Source organism: Falco peregrinus, chromosome 7 (assembly GCF_023634155.1).
Source record: "Falco peregrinus isolate bFalPer1 chromosome 7, bFalPer1.pri, whole genome shotgun sequence".
NCBI classification, from domain to species: domain Eukaryota; kingdom Metazoa; phylum Chordata; class Aves; order Falconiformes; family Falconidae; genus Falco; species Falco peregrinus.
In genome coordinates, this window is record NC_073727.1 from 49,064,795 (window position 1) to 49,083,096 (window position 18,302).

Genomic DNA, 18,302 nt, shown 5'->3' on the forward strand with positions numbered 1-18,302 from the left:
GACATTCATAACATAGCAACTTCAGCTGTTGAGTTATGCAAAGTCAAGCTATTAAGTTTTCTGGGCTTGATTGCCTCAAATCTCTGATGGTATTTAGAAATCTAGTCTTATAAGACAAAAAAAACCTCAGCACACATACCTTCCATCGATGAAATACAATTGTAATGAAAAGAAATTTAAACTTTACAGTGTTAATTAACTTGGAAATTAAGAGAACAATAAAGAAGTGTCTTTAAAAAGTCATAATGCTCCCTTTGTCGCTTGGAACAAGATTTCTGGACCCCAAAAAAAAAACCAAAGGCAATGAACACATACAGTTTATATACCTGTTACAATTTTGTAACTGTTATAATCACTGCAGTATCAGTAAGTCTTCTAGCACTTTCATATGAACGCCTCAAGCCATCTTACAAGTATTAAGCTTACAAGCTTCACCACCTGTGCAAATCCACTGCTCTTTGCATTGCTCCCAAGAAGTTTAGTAGAATTTCGCATTACAGTGTTTCCACATGAAGTACCACGTGGCAGAGGTCAGAAAGCACCCATGGAAGCTGGCTGCTCCAGTCAGAGCAGGCTGCCCATAGATGTGTCCAGTCACATTCTGAACACCTGCAAGGACAAAGACTCCACACCTCTTCAGGCAACCCATGCCAGTGTTTTAAGTAGAAATGGGATTTCCTGTGTTTCAGTTTGCTCCCACTGCCTCTTGTCCTTCCACTGGCACCACTTAGAAAAGCCTGGCTCTATTCTCTTTGTAGCCTCCCTTCAGGTATTTATAAACTTTGATAGCATCTCTCTGATCCCTTTCTCCAGGCTGAACAGTCCCAGCTCTCTCAGCCTTTCCTCATAGAAGAGATGCTCCAGTCCCTTCGCAGAACCAAGGACCAAGACCAAATACTCCAGCTAGGGCCTCACCAGTGCTGAGTAGAGGGGAGCATGCCCAAGGACCTGCAGCATGCTCATGGTAAACAAAAGAGGAAGGAAGCCCAGCTCCTGTTTCACAAACTTGCCAGCATCTAAAGCTCATCAAGTCACTTGCTGGAAAGCTGCTCGCTAACACAATTTCACATAACAGACTACACACTGGAAAGCTTCTACACTCTTCTGTGGCCAACTTACAACCATAAACTAACATAGTTAAATTTTTTACAACCAAGACTCATAAAATCTTGTTATCCTTGCGAATCCCTTTGCAGGCTGCACTTGGAAGACAGAAGCAGGAGGAAGCAAGCCCAAATACCAGGTATTCCTCAGCTCAAACTGTTACACACTGATCTCAGCAACCAAGTTGAGCACAGTCTTTACAGAAATCATCAAACAGATATATAGAAGTGGATTTGTTGTTTTGGTTTAAAAAAAAAAAAAAAAAAAAGATGTTTATTTTGTTTCCAGACAGGCTAAGTCTGAGCTTCATTAGTTATTCCACTATTTTGTCAAGGATCAGCCACTCTGATGCCTGTAAATTATTTACCTCAGTCTATTAACCTTTGTAATTACCAAGATGAAACCTGAAATATAGAAGGTTTAAAGGAAGCCCCTAAAATTCTCGTGGTATAGGAGTGCTATAAACATAAAGGAGAGGTAAGCAAAAACTAGCAAATATGAATTTAAATGCAAAATATTTGTTAGCACAAACCACACCAGATCATCTCATTTCTATACCCAAAATACACCAGCAAGCTCACTACAGAAACAATCACTGTAAGTTAACCTGCACTTAGCTCCACACAACCTACCCAAAGTATGTTAAGTGTTTTGTACTGTCATCCAGCACTAGTAAGGAAGATTAAGCAAAAGGCAAGTCCATTTCTTGAGACAAAAGGAATATTTCATTTTCTAGTCACATTCCTTTGCTGGCCAAGGAAAAGAAATATTGCACCACTGGGGAAGGGGGAACCTTTGTGCAGGAAAACGTGATGCTTAGTAAAGCTCTGAGCGCTCTGCCCACAACGAAATTACTGTTCTTTCTCTAGAGGCAAGAAGAAACACAGTCATAAAGGTGTCTTATCCAATTCACGTATTTAGTGAGACACTTTAATGAGGAAAAAATAAAAAGAGAAATTGGAGTAAAGTATTATGAATGGTGCCGCCTTATGGCTTCTGGCAAACATAAGAATTTTCTTTTGTCATTTGATCACAACAGCAGTAGGATGAGGCACTGCTAATCCTATATCCTAATTAAATTCACATTTCCTTCCCTGGCTTAGTCATAAATTAGGCCCTAAAGCTGAACCCCCTCCCTGATTAACTGCTCTGAAATACATAAATTCTGTTTGACAACTGCAGAATAAATATCTGGAATGCATTAAAATACGTATTTATGTAATCAAGCAAGCCACGGATCACTATTAGTGTGAGCTCACAGAAGACTTCCCACTTCAGTACAGAAAGCTCCCTCAGGATATACCACTCCAAACAGCATGACCAAAACTGGAGAAGATACAGCAACAGAGCACTCAAAAGGAGAGCAACCGAAGTTCAAAGCCTCTCAAGCCTTTGGCAGAACCTGAGCCAAGGGATTTCAGCAGTCAGTTGTTTAGGCAAAGGATTACATGTACACATCCCAATCCCCGTGCTTTTATTATTTATTGACCAACTTTCAGGACGACTGTGATGGAACCTGTGCAAATGTGGGGTTTGAGTACTGTCGCTAACACATCAAATGGTTTTGTGAGAGCACATAAAATTCAGAACAGACACATCACCTTTACCTTCCTAGAAACTGGCTATACAAAAAAGAAAGATCACCTAATGAAAGCAGATAATTACAAGTCAGATTATTGCTGCTGCCTCGGGCAACAACTCCAGTACATCAGTCATACTCACAGGTGTAATCCTGTCCTGGGTGTTTTCAGAAAGGGTTGTTGCACACCTTCCTGGTGCTAAGGAGTCAGGCACCATGCAGGCTCAGGACTCACAGCCCTTGCCCAGTGGGCAGCTGCCCAGCTGAAGCAGCTCGAGAGCTTCAAGCCCCTTTCTGTTTTGCCCTCTGCCAAAGGTTAATATCCCTGCAGCAGAGCAGGTGGTGTCCATGCCTCAGTGAGGATAGAGTTTGCAGCCTGAATATTGCTAGCCTGAGTACCAAAATTAATGACAATAACCACCAGTGGAAGCAAGACAAATGAGGGCACTAGTATAAATAGGCTAAAAAAAAAAGAAGCATAGATAAGCTTATGAAATTAAAGAGTCCACAGAAAGATGGATATAATTTATAAAGTCCCTGAACTGCAAATCACTGGAAAATAAGGTATATTAGAGGAAACACCACTGAAGATGTGCTTATGGAGGAAGCACAAGGACATGGTATCCAGCTGTGGACACCACCACTGGTACCACACTAGCCTAAAGCCAGCATAGCCCACCTTATGGTAACCCACTCTCCTGAGCAACCTAAGCTAAATCCAACAGGAACTGTGAATCCAGACATCCATGCTGAAGAGATACAAGTAGCACAAACCATCAGACCAATTTCAGTGTTGAAACAAGCCAACACAGATGATTATTACAAGACTAGTTCAGTAATAGCGTTCAAGACCTTTTAAAACTAGACCTGTGATGCACCTTTGACTTAACTAGACAGCAACATTTTAAAATCAAACGCTTAGGAATTTCCCCCCTACAGAAAGCCTTTGTATATTTGAATGACATCTAAAATGAAAACTAGCTTGCAACACAGGAAGAAACACTGTGAGCTTTAGTCTGAAAAAAGTTTTTACCACCAATGGGAAAAAGTCAGCATTTGAATACAGGTATACGCTGTTGAGTTTTGCTGGCATAACTACATTGGTTTGGTATATGAAAAATGCACACGGACATCATGAATAACAAAACCTCCTCTGGCATAGTCAAAGCTGTGTCAAAGATCACCTTTTGCTGGCTTAATTCCCTTTGAGGAATTTGAGGAAGAGAGTATAACTACATGGCAGATCAGCTTTTTCTGCCAGTAAGAAAGAGAGGCTGCACTGCAAAAATCAAAACACAATGTAGAACCTCTTATAGCAGACAAAAGCATTTGATGCAATACAAAACGATTTCCTCGGTTCAAAGGTTTATCTTGAAACGCAGAGCTTTTGGTCTGAGATATTTTAATCAATAAAAATACCTATGCCTTTCAAGTGTCATACTGGATTAAAAGTAAAAGCAACACTTAACCCCCACCCTAGAAAAAGCCAGGACAAGTTCACCGTTGCTGGGTCACATAATGCAAGGGGAAATGTCTTCCAAGGCTTTCACACCCCCTCTCTCACCCCAGAAAAAGAAAAAATATTTCCAAATAGCGTCAAATAATGTTTCTTATTATAAATAATTAATACTAAACAATTATTTTCCAATTCTCCCTAAAGAAATACATGATATAAGCACAGCTAGAACAAGAGCCGTGTTCAAAGGCAGGGTTCACTATAACATCCCAGTCTGAGGTTGGCTGTTAACACCTTATCCACACCTCCCCAGCTCTCCCAAGAGCCAGCCACACGTTAGTTTCTTCAGACCTGCCCATGTAAATACTCCCGAGTACCAGCCAGCTCCAGTGAAGCAAAGCCCAATTGCTCCATCACATGTGAGCAGGTTGCGAAGGATCTGGATTAGTGTGTAATTGCTCAGAGGTGAAGGGTCAGATGTGGGAGAGAAAGGACATGTGGATAAAGGCAGGGATGCAATTCCAGAAGCATGCAAAAAGACTGGCTCTTTATCAAAGAAAAGCAAAACTCTTTTGAAGTAGTTCCCCAATGGGGTTAAGAGAAACTTGCTTTATGTTTAAGACCTATTCACTCTTCTCTGAGTGAGAAACCTACTATAACAAATGAAATTCATACACGTGTACAGGAATTCCGAATTTCAAATTCAATAAAATTATGCACTTAACTGGATGACAAACTTCAAAGCTTGGTAGTAAAAAAAAAAAAAAAAAAAAAAACCACCAACCAACAACAATACATTTCACACTCTTTGGGTTATGCAAATAGAAGTAACACCTTAATGGAAGTAATAAAAAGGAAGATTATTATTTCTGAAACATTAAAACAACATTAACATCACAGAAAGAACAAGTGGTATGAACAAGGTGAAACAACTACAAAAGAGAAATCACAGGTGATCTGCTACAGACTCTGTAGTCTTCACATGACTTGCCTTTGAATCTTAGTGTGGTATGCTACAAACTAGGTGTGGGCAGAAACTGGGAATGCATTTAGAAAGTACTAACTCAATTTTAGATCGTTTTCTACACAAGTAAAAAAAAAAAAAAAAAAAAAAAGGGTTTACTCCCAACATTCTGCATTCTTAACTATCACAAGTAACTTGAGTACTTCTGCCAGTCTTACCTGCATTGAACAAGGCAAAATTAAGAACACAACAATTGACAAAGCCTGCTAGAAGCTGGAACATCTCACTCTGTTTTGCAGATGCACTCTGAGTTAACACCTGATCAATTTCAAGTTCACCACACACTGCCATTCTCCACAGGGTCTTACTGTGGCAAGAGGTCAGAGAACCTTAACTGAATACATATTAGCCCTAAATCAGGCTTTCACCAAGGTTTCTCCCTCCACCTAAACTCAGAAAGGCAGCACAGTGAGTCTGGAATACTCTGTGATTTCTTTAGTTCATTAGCAGGCATTTTTCTTAATGCTACTCAAGTTAATAGCAATGTGAATTTGCAGCAATACACAGCTGTACACACTGGGCAAAAGTTGGTTGATTAAACTGGCCAAGTAGGGACAGCTAGTACTTTTGCCTTCAAAGACAGGCAGGGAGGAGGATATGACACACAAGATGTTCAAAAAGTCAGCGAGCGTCTGGCTGCTTTGTAATTGCCAAACACTTGTGATGCTTAACAATGTTATCATGCCTGCAATTTAGTCAGATTCCATTTCCAACCTACACAGGTCTTTTAAGTTGCTCCGCTTCAACATATCATCTTTAACCACTGTAATATGAATACAGTTGAAAACCTTGAACTGCTTAATATTAAGCAGCTATTCTAAGGTTTTTCTACAGCTGGTTGTTCGTTCCCAAAAACTAAATCACAAAACCACTTATTTTAAGAAACATCACAAACGTTTCATCCAGAACAATATAAAAAGTTTAACTCACATAACAGGGGTTAGATCTTCGTATTTGAAGATCTCTAATTTAAGTTAATGTTATCGCCTACCACATCTGATTTTCCACACTACTGCTATATTAAGGCTACTCTTTAACAGTCAGAGTATTTTGTTAATCAGAACATACAGGCAAAGCAGCAGTACAAAAAAGGACATATGTTTTTTAGCTGCAAAGGAGTAAGGAAATTGGAAACAGTAGTAATGATGTATGGAAGGCCACACAAACTCATGCACACTGCTGGCTGAAGCATCACAGAGCAAGCTGCAATATACTGTTTATATTTCAGATTGTCCCCAGCTGACACATACGACCAACCTGTGGCAGCAGCAGGATCATTTACAAAACCCAAGTATGCACAAAGCCTACCACATCAAAGTGGCAAGGGAAGAATTCCTGCAACTGCATGCATGTCTGTGAGCTGGTGTGGTAGGACCAAATGCATTTTGAACGTCACGGTACCTACCTACCTGCCACTTGCTCAAACAGCACAAGTAGTATTATCACTGTCCAGTAAGTCTGGAAATGAAAATTCACATTTGAAGGATGGCTCAGGTGGCCAGAAGCTCCAGTCTTCCCTTTTTTATACAGTTATTTTACTAAATATTCCTATTATCCCCCTCAAAGTTACACAGCCCAGCTAATGAGGGCTCTCAAAGTGTTAAAAAGGCAGTATGGACCAGAATACTGCTTCCTAGCTTTATCCTTCAGCATCTTTTCAGTCCAACTATGAACTGGCATGACTGGCTTCACAAGAAGACTTTTGCAGACTACTGTTTATTCAGAAACAGAACTCCCAAATTTTGTAGATGACAAGTGAAAACTGAGTGAAAGGAAACAGCATAAGGAAAGAATCACCAGAGTGTCAAAGAGGACTTCTAAGGAGGCTAGGAAAAGAAATATGTGATGATTTTTACTCTCAAAAGAATTAGCATGACTGAGAGCTGACTTAGCAACCTATTATGCCAGTTTGAACCTTGGTGTGTTTAATTACAACCTTCTGCATTCAAAAGCCTTGTCTCCAGTCCTGCAGAGATAAGTATACAATGAAAAAAACACAACAACTTTCCAAAAACTAACCAAATAAAAGCTCAGAACGTTTAGTCTGGTCTACAACCAGAGTCACATTGTTCCACTCTTTCTGTTCATAGCACAACACTTCACTATTATTCCTCAAGTCTTTACATGGCTGCAAAAACCAACAGCAATGAAGGGCAACTACCAGCCTTCTCGCCCTTCAAATGCAAAATGTAATTTGGGCTCAGTAAGGGAGCTGGAGAAAATAACCCAGAACTCCAGCTGCCAAGCTGTACTACCTGCACCTCCTAGACATGAACATTACGGAAAAAAATCAGATCTTCCAGAAAATAATTATTTCTCTTTTTTTATTCTCTGCCTTTAGCAGAGTGGAAAAAGCCATACAAGAAAGCAGTATGCGAGGACAATCAATTCTTGGGAGATGAAGAGTTGCAAAAAATTAAGAGCGAGCAAGGATGAAACACAGGTATCTGTATTTATCGTATCATCTCCAACTCTATGACACAAGTTCATCAACTGGATCGTGTAAATCTCCAAACCACAGGACAGCAGAAAGGAATATGGGGAGGGGGGAAGATTGAGACAGAAAACAGGTATCAGTTAAGACACAGAAACAGAGTTAAGAGATAAACACAGAAGTGTCCTATTATAGTAACACCAGGAAGGAGCGAATGAAACAAGAGCCTGAGAAATGGAAGATATCACAGAACATCAAAGAAGTATTTAAGCATGACAGAAAAGGAGGAAAGGTGAAGGTCACACACAGAAAACACGCCACACTATTAGCAATATCATACTTGTGCAAAGTTAAAAACGCACCACACATCACTTTACCTATACCAGGGAGTTTCCCCCACAAAACAAACATTTATTTGACAGGGTAAGTTACCATTTCAGAGCTTTGTTTTAACTCTTCCTTAACTATACATGTGATTTGTTTCTTGCAAAGGCGAAGGTTCAATAATTCACTTATGTTCCCATGAGAACACGACAGGAGAATGAATGCACAAAGACAGAGAAACCAGAAAAAAGCTTCCATGTTTTACTAGGCATGCGAGAGCACTCCTCCACCACAAAGCAGTCAATAATAAAACAAAGTCAATCAGAGAGGATCAGCTGCCTCAAAAGTCTTCAAGAGCTACTGTACACCAGTAAAGCGTTTCCCACAACAATTGCTGCTTTGTAGGCTGCCTGGAACTTCTAACTCCAGCATCAACTTTGCTCTGTTCCCACAAACTACACTATGAAAAATAAGATGGCTACAGATTTATTCATAGTGCTACAGCAGATTTTTAACTGAACTGGGAGCAGCGGCTGCGCAGGGCTGCACGCTAAACTACCGAACTGATGAAAAACACTTATTTGTCTGAATTCCTCCAGAAACTGGTAATTTGTGTACACACTCATGTTTGGTTCTGGTGGGGTTTGGGTGGCTTTTTTTTGTTTGTTCCCTCCTCCAAATGGCTAGAATGAATATTTTTTAGGCTAGCCAAACAGTCTCCTATCTTACAGATTAAGAGCACCTTAACACTGTCAAAACAACAGCTAATTATTTACCTGTGATGACTCTGCTGTGCGTAATGTTCAAGGATATTTGCTAGGACAATGCTATTAGAACATGTACCTTTTGCCGCTGTGACCCGAGTCACCCTTTATCGCTCTGGAAAGTGATAGTTTCAAGGCATGCAGTTTTGTGCAAGCTGCAGAGTGGATGGGAGACAGGGTACTGTGCAGGAATATAGAACGCCATTCCAGGACGTCAGGAAAAGAGGCTATAAAACATCCACTGCTTCTGCTTATACTGGCTGTAAACCAGCCTCACCGCTCCTGCAGGCTACTTCAGTTGATGCCATTAAAAACAAGAGTCATGTTTACACTCAGAGCAGCAGAACATTGCACTTGCTTAGTAGCCGATCAGGAGTGTTTCCAAGATGCTGCAAATATTTAATGCAAGTCTGCTTGCCTCAACATGGGTTTCGTTTGTTGGTTTTAGAGCCACACGCCATAAAGGAAGGTACAAGGAAACACTGTCAGCCAAACCTTGCTCCCACAAGCATTAGCATATTGGCTAAATAGTATTTTGAATTATTTTCAGATATACTTAAGTTTGTTTCAGACCAAGAGTCCATTTTTAGCATGCGGACATTTTTGGACTTTTAAACTCATGCTTTTGCTGAGGGTTGACTGCACGTCTGCCAAGAAAAGCCAGCTTCTCACACAAATAAAGAAACAATACTATTTGAAGATATAACTTAAATAAGCAGGCTTTTTTGTTCCCATTGCAGGAGGGTGGCAAGGATTTGGGAATGAAGGAGTGAAGTTGAACCTGGGAAGAAGCTGAGAGGTATGAAGAAGGTGGTTTAGTTTACGTCTTTGTTTCTCACTATCCTATTCTATTTCAATAGGACATAAATTAAATTAATCCCCACCCCATCAAGTCTGCTTTCAACACAATTGAAATTGGCAAGTGATATCCCTGTTCTTATCTCAGCCCACGAGCTTTTTCCACCTTATCTTCTCCCCCTGGCCAGTTGCAGGGGGAGTGAGAGGAGTAGCTGTGTGGGCACCTGGCAGCTACCAAAGTCAATCCACCACAGGGGCTGAACACCAAACCTGTTTTGTAGAGTCAATAAAGATGATATTAACTGCAATAAGGCACACTTACTGCAAGTTATGCAGAAAAATCTTTCCCCTTAGCTCAGGGAACAACGTCAGGTAAGATAGCAAACTAGTTTAGCTGGCCATAAAATAATTCCAGCTCAACTCCTGAGGGCAAACTCTTGAAGCTATTTTTATTGGTAAAAAAAAAAAATAAAATATCCACACACCAAAAAAAAAAAAAAACCCCAAACAACCACACACAACAAACAAGCAAACCATCAAATACATAAAAAACCAAACCAGAGAAACAATGGATGCTCTACATACAAGGAAAGCGTATTATGGTATTGTACACTATCAGTCATAAATCATTTCATTCAGAAACAACACTTGAAACAGCACTGTTTTCTGATATTAATTCATTGCCAAAATGAAGTATCTCAGAAGGATAACATATCTTGCATTGTCAGCAATATCTTGGTTTCTCTTTCAATTCCAAAGCCAATAAAATTACTTGGTTAAAAGAAGCGCTTTTTTTTTCTCCCGTAGTCACTGACAGATAAATTACTCAAAACCGAAAGCACCTGCAATAGAAGGCTGCCGCGGTACATCGAAGTGGGAATAACAGACTGTTTGATTATTTTCAAGAACATACCATTTGACTATATTAAAGGCAAGAACGAAACTACATCAGAATTAACTAAAAAACCATGAGGTAATCTGCAATTGGTTTAATCCTGTCTAGGTACCAGCACTTGCAATTCTTGCTGCTAACTAACTTTTGTATAATTAGTTCTGTCCACAGGTCAAAAACAGAAAGGATAAAATACCTGCTTCCATTTAAGTGCCCAGCATATTTACTGCTCGCTTAAAAGTACAGTATCAAATGATGACTTACTGATAGTGAAGTTAATCAACAACACTTTATCTCATTTTTATTAGAGATGTGAGCATGATCATTGTGGGAGTCTCTACATGCATTCAATACTACTAAACATAAGGTCGAGGCATGTCCTCACAAGAACTTTATCTGTGTAACCCACACTTGGAACCTTTTTAAGCTACTGGAGTTACCGCCTGCAGATTAGATAAGAAATGCTTGATTGAGATTTCATGGCAACAGATACAGGAATGATGGTGAGACATCAGGTGACAGCATTTTCTGCCTTTCTTGTACATAGTGATAAGAATCCCAGTGTATAACCTTCAGGCTCAAATTGTCACCAGCAAGCTGAAGCGTAGAACTTGTTCACTGAACAGAAAGCTACCACATGATTTAGCAACAAATTATATCTGTCAAAAAAATATAATGCAAGACAGATTATAAAAAATTAGAGAAAAGAAAGTGAATGCTATTTATATAGATTGGTTTTCAAATACTCAGTTCCAAGTTTGTATTTATTTCAGCAACAAAAAAGATCATAATCATATTTATTTGCTTTCTGCATTATAAGTGGTGAAAATAGCAACTAACTTTTTTAGAAAGGGGCGTGCCTGACGAATTTGACAAAAAAACATGCAGACTGTATGTATAAGAGAAAATAGCTTTAGAGGGGACCTATTGTTCTACCTTCAGAAAGTATCAACTTTACTATCTCTTTGCTACCTTAAAAGCAGCAGTGAAAATAAACGTTTTCCTATATATAAAAAGACTCGGGTCACACAGGCTAAGTAAATATTGATTTTACTATAGCTGAGCTGGGAGCAGAAGTTAATTTCAATGGTTTGCACACAGTGTTTTATGAATTGCTTTAAAAATATTTTGCATTACAAGGTATTAAAACCAGCTAAGAACCTTTTAAAATAATCTGAAGCTTAAAATGATTGAGCTGTACAATTCTAGCAAGGGGAAAATATAGCTGAGAGAAAAAGAAGCTATATTAAAGGCTCCACACCACCAGCTCAGAAAGCCCAGCAGGATGCTCTCTTACAACCCGAGGCAGGCAGTCCTGAAGCCTTGGTGCTGGGGGACAGCTCAGGACCCGCAAAAGCACTGGGCTGTAACCAGTCACTAGCACAAGAGGGTCAAGCAGGGACAGGAGCTCCCAGGTCACCACACATTATTTCTTTAAAAAGTAGCCTTATAGCTAAAAACCTTGATGCACGCCTTTTAGCCAGTTTACCAGCACAAAGGGAAATGCGTGATCTTTGACATGGTCAACATTGTCACAGTTCCAGTATCAGCCCAGCCCTCTTTGCATCCCAGGCATACAACTGAATATTGCACCTATATGCTGGAAGTTAGTATTTCTCTGGCTCTAATTTTGTGTTAATCGGACCCAGAACAGTTAAGCATGCCTGAACAATATTTTGTCTCAATAACGAGGAGATATTTCATAACAGCAGCATAAAATCCACACTGTAGTGAAATTTCACAAGACAGATAAAACAGATACGATTCTGCTTCCATCTGCACAAGCGACACTAACTGCTTTTTTAACTGTCAAACATCACAGAAAGCTGCCAGTACACACTGCTGCGTGCCAGGTCTGATGCAGGCAGACCCAAGGGGAAAGCTGCCGACTGTCCCCCCGCGCAGCACTGAAGCCAGCCACCACGTTTCTGAATTTCTGCGGCAACCCTTGAACCGTTTGTTTGCCGCTTTTCTAAACACTTAGCTAGAAACCCGTCTCAGTGTGTAACAAGTGTCACGACACAAGGCATGTCCTTTTCCCCTGCAGCACAAGCACACTTTTTACCCACCAGAAGGATCAGGCCGGGAACCACGGCAATTCACTTTTTCATTAGAGATTAGTAGATTAGAGCGGGCTCCACCCAGACTCCACACAAATTAGGTCACATAGGCAGGCCATGCCGCTGCCAATTCCTGCCCTATTCATCAGGGACGAGGGCAGGAAGCATATGGAACCCTCCAGTTAAGGGTCAGAACATTTTAGCGAAAACATAAAAGTGAACCAGCAGCAGATTATTCACCGGCCAGAGGGAACGTGGTTTCTCCACACGGTAGAAGTGAGTCACGGGCACCGCTCAGTCCGGCGCAGTGCGGAGGGGCACAGTCTGCTCCCAGCCACAAAACGCTCCCCGACAGTTTGCAAACAGGACTGTACTACAGGACAACAGAAGACTATTTTCTACTTTCTCAGCATGCATGTGCATTTAATAGTTTATTATACATAGGAAGAGTTTTAAAAAAAAATATAAAGTCCTTCAGAACCTGAAAATCAGTTTGTGTGAAGACCCAAAAGTTCTTCACATTATCATACATAATACAATAGTAATTCTATGTAATCTGTTCTTACCCATTTCATCTACAACAATGCTGTATTTCAGAACACATCCTTCATCACCTGCTGCCAAAAAGGAAGCATACCTTTTTCACGTGTTTAAAAAGCCAGAGCTGTTTCAAATCAAACAAACCTGATGCCCAGCACAGCTCTACTAAGCAAACCAACCAACCCAGGGCTTACAGCAACGTGAACAATGCAATAAATATTTTTACTATCGTAACAGCCTATGGGCTCATGATTGAATAATTTCAAGCTGCATATATCTTGTGGGAACACAAATAAATTCCTTCCCACCCAGAAGGAAGCTTTTCATTTGTAGGCTAGTGTTCCTGGGATTTCCAGAGGTAGGCTATCAGAGCCAGAAGGGGAGACTCAAAACGATAACAGAAGCTAAATGCAGAGTTTCAAAAGAAATGCTGCAAAACTACCAGGAACTATTGCAAAATGCCTCAGTCATGTAATTGCCATTATTTCCTACTGCTATAAAAAAAAAAAACAACACTTTTAATCACTGGGGTGGAAGCTGCACAATAATTAGCTCACACAAAATGTAAATTGATCTCTTTTAAATACAGTTGTCAACAGAAGAAAAAGCTAACGTAATAATATTTAGTGGCATATTGTTAAAATGCTAACAGATTGTTCAATTATTGCAGAGTGCTTTATTGGCTTTAAGAGTTGACCTTTTATAGAAACAGTGCCACAGGGCAACCTCTTCCGGAAGGTTTTGCAGTACTGGCATCTTTTTCTACCTCCTTAATATAGGGTAAGAATCCTCCCCTCAAATGACAGGGTGACATACATCTGGGTAATGAGGCAATCGAGGTAGGAAAAAAAAAATTAAAAATATTCACATCAAATACTGCTACACCAGTAAGGTATGCATATGTAAATACAAAATAGCCCCGTAGCTTTCCTGGAACAGTTTCAGAAGTTTTCCTGCAAGAGTATAAACCATCTCCCATGCCATGGAACAGCAATGAAGAGAGCCCATTTGTTTGAACAGGTGAAGAAAGTAAGAGATCCCTTGTTTTTCCCTCTTCCAGAAAAAGAGCCAGCTTTGGTTCCAGTTAGACACCACACTGCCTACCAGTGCCACCACGCTGCCAGCATCCATCCCTGACCTGAACTTAAAAGGTTATTAAGAGAGGTGAGACATTTATAAAGACGACATCCCACTAGATGAGCTAAATTGCTGTTTTGTAAGTTTTAGGCTATAAACATAGCCTAAAAACAAAGATTGCTCTGACTAGAGGTGCTCATGTTGTTTAGGCTTCAGAGGACAGAAGAGTCTTCCCCATTTTGTTTTCACCTAAACCAATTAATTTACATTCATATACTTCTATCATATATGAGCTCCGACCTCCTCCTTTCTTCCAGCCCCCACCAGTCCTCACAACAAGCAGTTGACCAACAAAACTGAAGTTGCATCTCTGCTGGCAGCACAATGTTTACAGGCTGAGAATCACCTCTAAGCCTTCCAGCCAGCATGCTGCACACAACGGGCTTCCTACGCTTCTCAAAAGCCTCCCTGATATTTACATTCTGGATTTGTGTGAAAAGCAATGGACATGAAGAACAAACAATTATGCACACATATAGCCCTCCCAGTTTTTCCACCCATTTTTTTTCCTGCTTGAACATTTGCAGTACTGCATCAACAAAAATTCTGTCCCCTCAGTCTTCCCCCCGCAAATTTAATTTCCTCTACCTTCAGTTTTTCTTTCATTTTCCCTCTTGTGCCTCTAACCTGCTACCTTTTTTTCAGATCTTTTGCTCTCCTCTTCTCTGTGCATTTCCAACACCAGCCCTTCTGAGTGTCCAAAGCCACAGTCCCTCACAGCCTCCAAATACATAGTACAAAAAAAAGCGAGCAGATTACAGTGCATTTGAGACAGTCACTCTCCTGGGAAGCAAATTGAGTGTCCTACACTTTATGAAGACTTAGGAAGGAATTCCCTGGGAAAATTCTGCTGTTTGATTAAGAAAAATTATAATTACAATATACCAGCCATGATAAGCACACTTTTAAAAACAGGGGGTTCTCAGCTCCCAGGGAGTTAAACAGGCCTTAAGGAACAGTCACTAAGCACACTCTGCTCAATCACACCAAGCACCTGAGCAATAAAGTAGCTGCTACTCAACTAGACAATTTATATCTTAGCCTCGTCCCAGTTAGGACAGGCACCATCAGAGAAATCATCCATAGACATGCAAACATCACCAAATATTACCTACACACACTGGCACTTACACATTAAAAACACCTGAAGGACTGAAACAGAAAATCTCAGAGAGATATCGACCCCTTTATTATCCCATAGATGAACATTTTAGAGGTTTCACAACTCAAGTGTTCATCAGTTAATTGAATGGCTGATTATAACACTTGCCCCAAGTTTATACTCTTCTAAAAATACAATGATAAAGAAGAAAAAAAAAAAATCAATATATAGTCCTCAAACTCACACAGAGCCAGAACAAACATTTTCCCTGAACAATGGCCCAGGCTGAAAACCAAGGAAACTGATTTTCTCCTACCTCTAACTTTCCAAGAGTGATCAACTGCAGCTGTACCTCTTAGCAGGCTGAACACATGCAGATTTTGAAGAACACCAGATCTCTCCGACCTATAATTTAGCAAGCTCTCCAGAGTCAGTTAAAAGCAACTTCACTCACATTACTGAGTCTTCTCGACATTTTTGTCAGTTCAGACAGGGCCATAAAGGAAAAGTTCCTGCTCTTAACTAAACTGGCATATATCCAAATCCACCTCATTGTTCTAGAAGCAAACATACATGAGATCAGAGTCCCAGCCCATCATTTTATTCTTAAGTTAGCCATTATGCTGCTACATCTTAAGAGGATTTTTGTTTCTCTTTTTAAAAATCCATATTCAGACTCCAGCTTTATCCACCAAAAAACCCACATCAAACAAGTCAAATGGACCAAATTCTCTATTGATCAGCAGGTTCTGCATCCACGACTCCACAAAATAATCAGCCTCCATCTGCCAATTACTGTATCTAAACAGGATACTCATAGGTACTAGAAAACCTCAAATTGCCTTTTCTGTGCCAATCTGTATTATTTGGTCCTGGTCACAAAACAGCAGAAGAGTCGATCCATAAGATGTCAATTGGAACTGGTAAGAAAGGATGGCAGAAAGAAAATACCCCCAATTTCTTCTCCTCCAAAGCACCCCTCCCCAAAACATATTCTTTCCAAGTTACAGAAAATATTGCTCCCTAGAGATACCACCAAAATGGAAAAAAGTGTGAGGGGTGAAGGCACTGCTATAAATACATATATTAAATAGTCCCAGAAGACGCAGTAAGAAGAACTGTACAGAATCCAAACTTAACTAAACACTGAAACCACTGTAACAATACATAGTTTAAGAAAATTGGGGGCATTAAAGATTGTCAGATGGAACAGCAATAAGCTTACGCCATGAAAAAGTAAACACATTATAGGTGAAAAGGAAGCCTACGACACAAGCACTACCAAGAGGATCTTGCGACCGCAGGTACAATGCAGCCAGAGCTCGCACAGCGCTTGCAATGGAGCAGTGCCACAGAAAACAGCCTTTCCCCGGACTGTTTCCTGCCATGCCTCCACAACCTGCTCCTGTTAAGAGTCAGAAAACTCAAATAGAGTTCAGAAAATCAGCTTGCATCAGATGTAGAAGATAAACACAGACCAACATGACTGCATCCTTTTATCCACCACAGTCTTAAAAACCTAGGTAAGCATGCACTCACCCAGCGAGGGGTAACAGGTCTGCGTGTCGGCATCCTGAGGTGCAGCAACCTTGTACTTTTTCCACACAGCTTTTCTGGCTGTGTGAACGCTCATGATCAAGCTCACTCTTTGAAAAACAGGAAAGTGAAGATGCAGAGGAAGTACACGCTAGTACCCACGCAAGAACTGCATGCCGGGATTCGAGGGGGAGGGAAGCACTGGTTTTCCTCAGAGGGTTCGACACATTCAGCCACATGGTGACTGACAAAACCGACCATTCAGGAAACAAAGTTTTTGAAAGACTGCACACGAACAAGTAACAGGCTTCAAGCTAACCGAGATGATTTTTCTCTTTAAAAACAGATGGATATGCTGCTTTGCTACACCTTATGAAAACAGCTTTCAAAGCACCGGCAAGGTGAATTCTACATACAAAAACCAGGAAAGGCAGCAATTCTCCTTTTCTGTTCAGATCAACCTCTCTGGTCAAATATCATACTAATTTTAAAAATCCTACAGATATTTAGCATTTACTTTGCAAAAAGCTTGCAAGTATTGGCACAATACTTGCACACAATTGGCACTTTTTCCATACATTTGGTAGAACTTGAAATCAGAACAATTGTGCAAGGTGAGCATCCAAACATTTTAATGGCCTTTCAAAAGAGCACAAAAAACGTTAACACAAGATTTTAGCATGAATAGGAATCTCTACAATTTTAAATCTTCAGGTCAAAAAATTATGGACTCTGATTAGGCATGGAATTACTGCACAGCGGAAATGGCAAACAAGACGGACCACAGCCCAGCAAAGCAGAAGGTTAATAACGCAAGGCTATGTTAGCATCAGAGTTATTTTACAAGCAGGCCTTTAAACTGGGTTTACCGCTGATACAGAAGGCAAATCCAGTCCCTTGACCTTCAACATCCTGTTGCCAACTTTATAATCAAATTGGGAGGACTCCAAATTCTGTAGTTATGAGAGATGTGCAATTCCAGATTACACGCTTTCGGATACTGAACTGTACAGAATTCCAGTAGTCACAAAAAAATAACACAAGAGGAGATTAACTGTAACACAGAAGTACAAGCACTACAACCAGAAAGGAACTATGCACAGGAGAATTGGTTTTAAAAGCAGAAAGATGTTATTTATCTGTCTCTGTTATTATGCTCTCAGAGGACTATTCTAAACACAGCTCTGATCTCTTCATTAATATGCAGTTGGGACAATTTACTGTGCCACATACCAGACAGACACTATTGGGGCAGGGGGCAGGGTGGGGGGGGAAATCAAGGGGAGGGAGGGGGGCAAGAATTTGTCTTACTTTGTTTTGGGTTGGTTGGGGTTTTTTTCCCTGATTTTAAGAATTCCTCAAAGTTGAAGTCTGAAAGACGCACACAAAAGGAGTTTTGTTTCTTTGAATAAAGACAACCGTACATTCAGGGGCCTAAATCAGACATTTCTATCCAAACATTTCTGTCGACCACACAAACAAGAGTGAAGTGGAAAGGTAATTAAGTTTTAAAGCTAAAATTCCTATTTTAGAAACAACCAACCAGGACATA

The 18,302-nt window shown here is 40.3% G+C and overlaps 1 protein-coding gene across 1 annotated transcript in view; it reads right to left on the reverse strand.

The window, feature by feature from the left end:
* The window catches only part of UTRN (utrophin), a 351,512-nt gene extending 334,627 nt beyond the window's left edge, over positions 1–16,885 (reverse strand). Inside the window, exon 1 of the mRNA XM_013304556.3 lies at positions 16,754–16,885. Coding sequence (XP_013160010.2) covers positions 16,754–16,847 — 94 coding nt within the window. The 5' untranslated portion in view covers positions 16,848–16,885. The remainder of the gene's footprint in view (positions 1–16,753) is intronic.
* Positions 16,886–18,302: the final 1,417 nt, after the last annotated feature.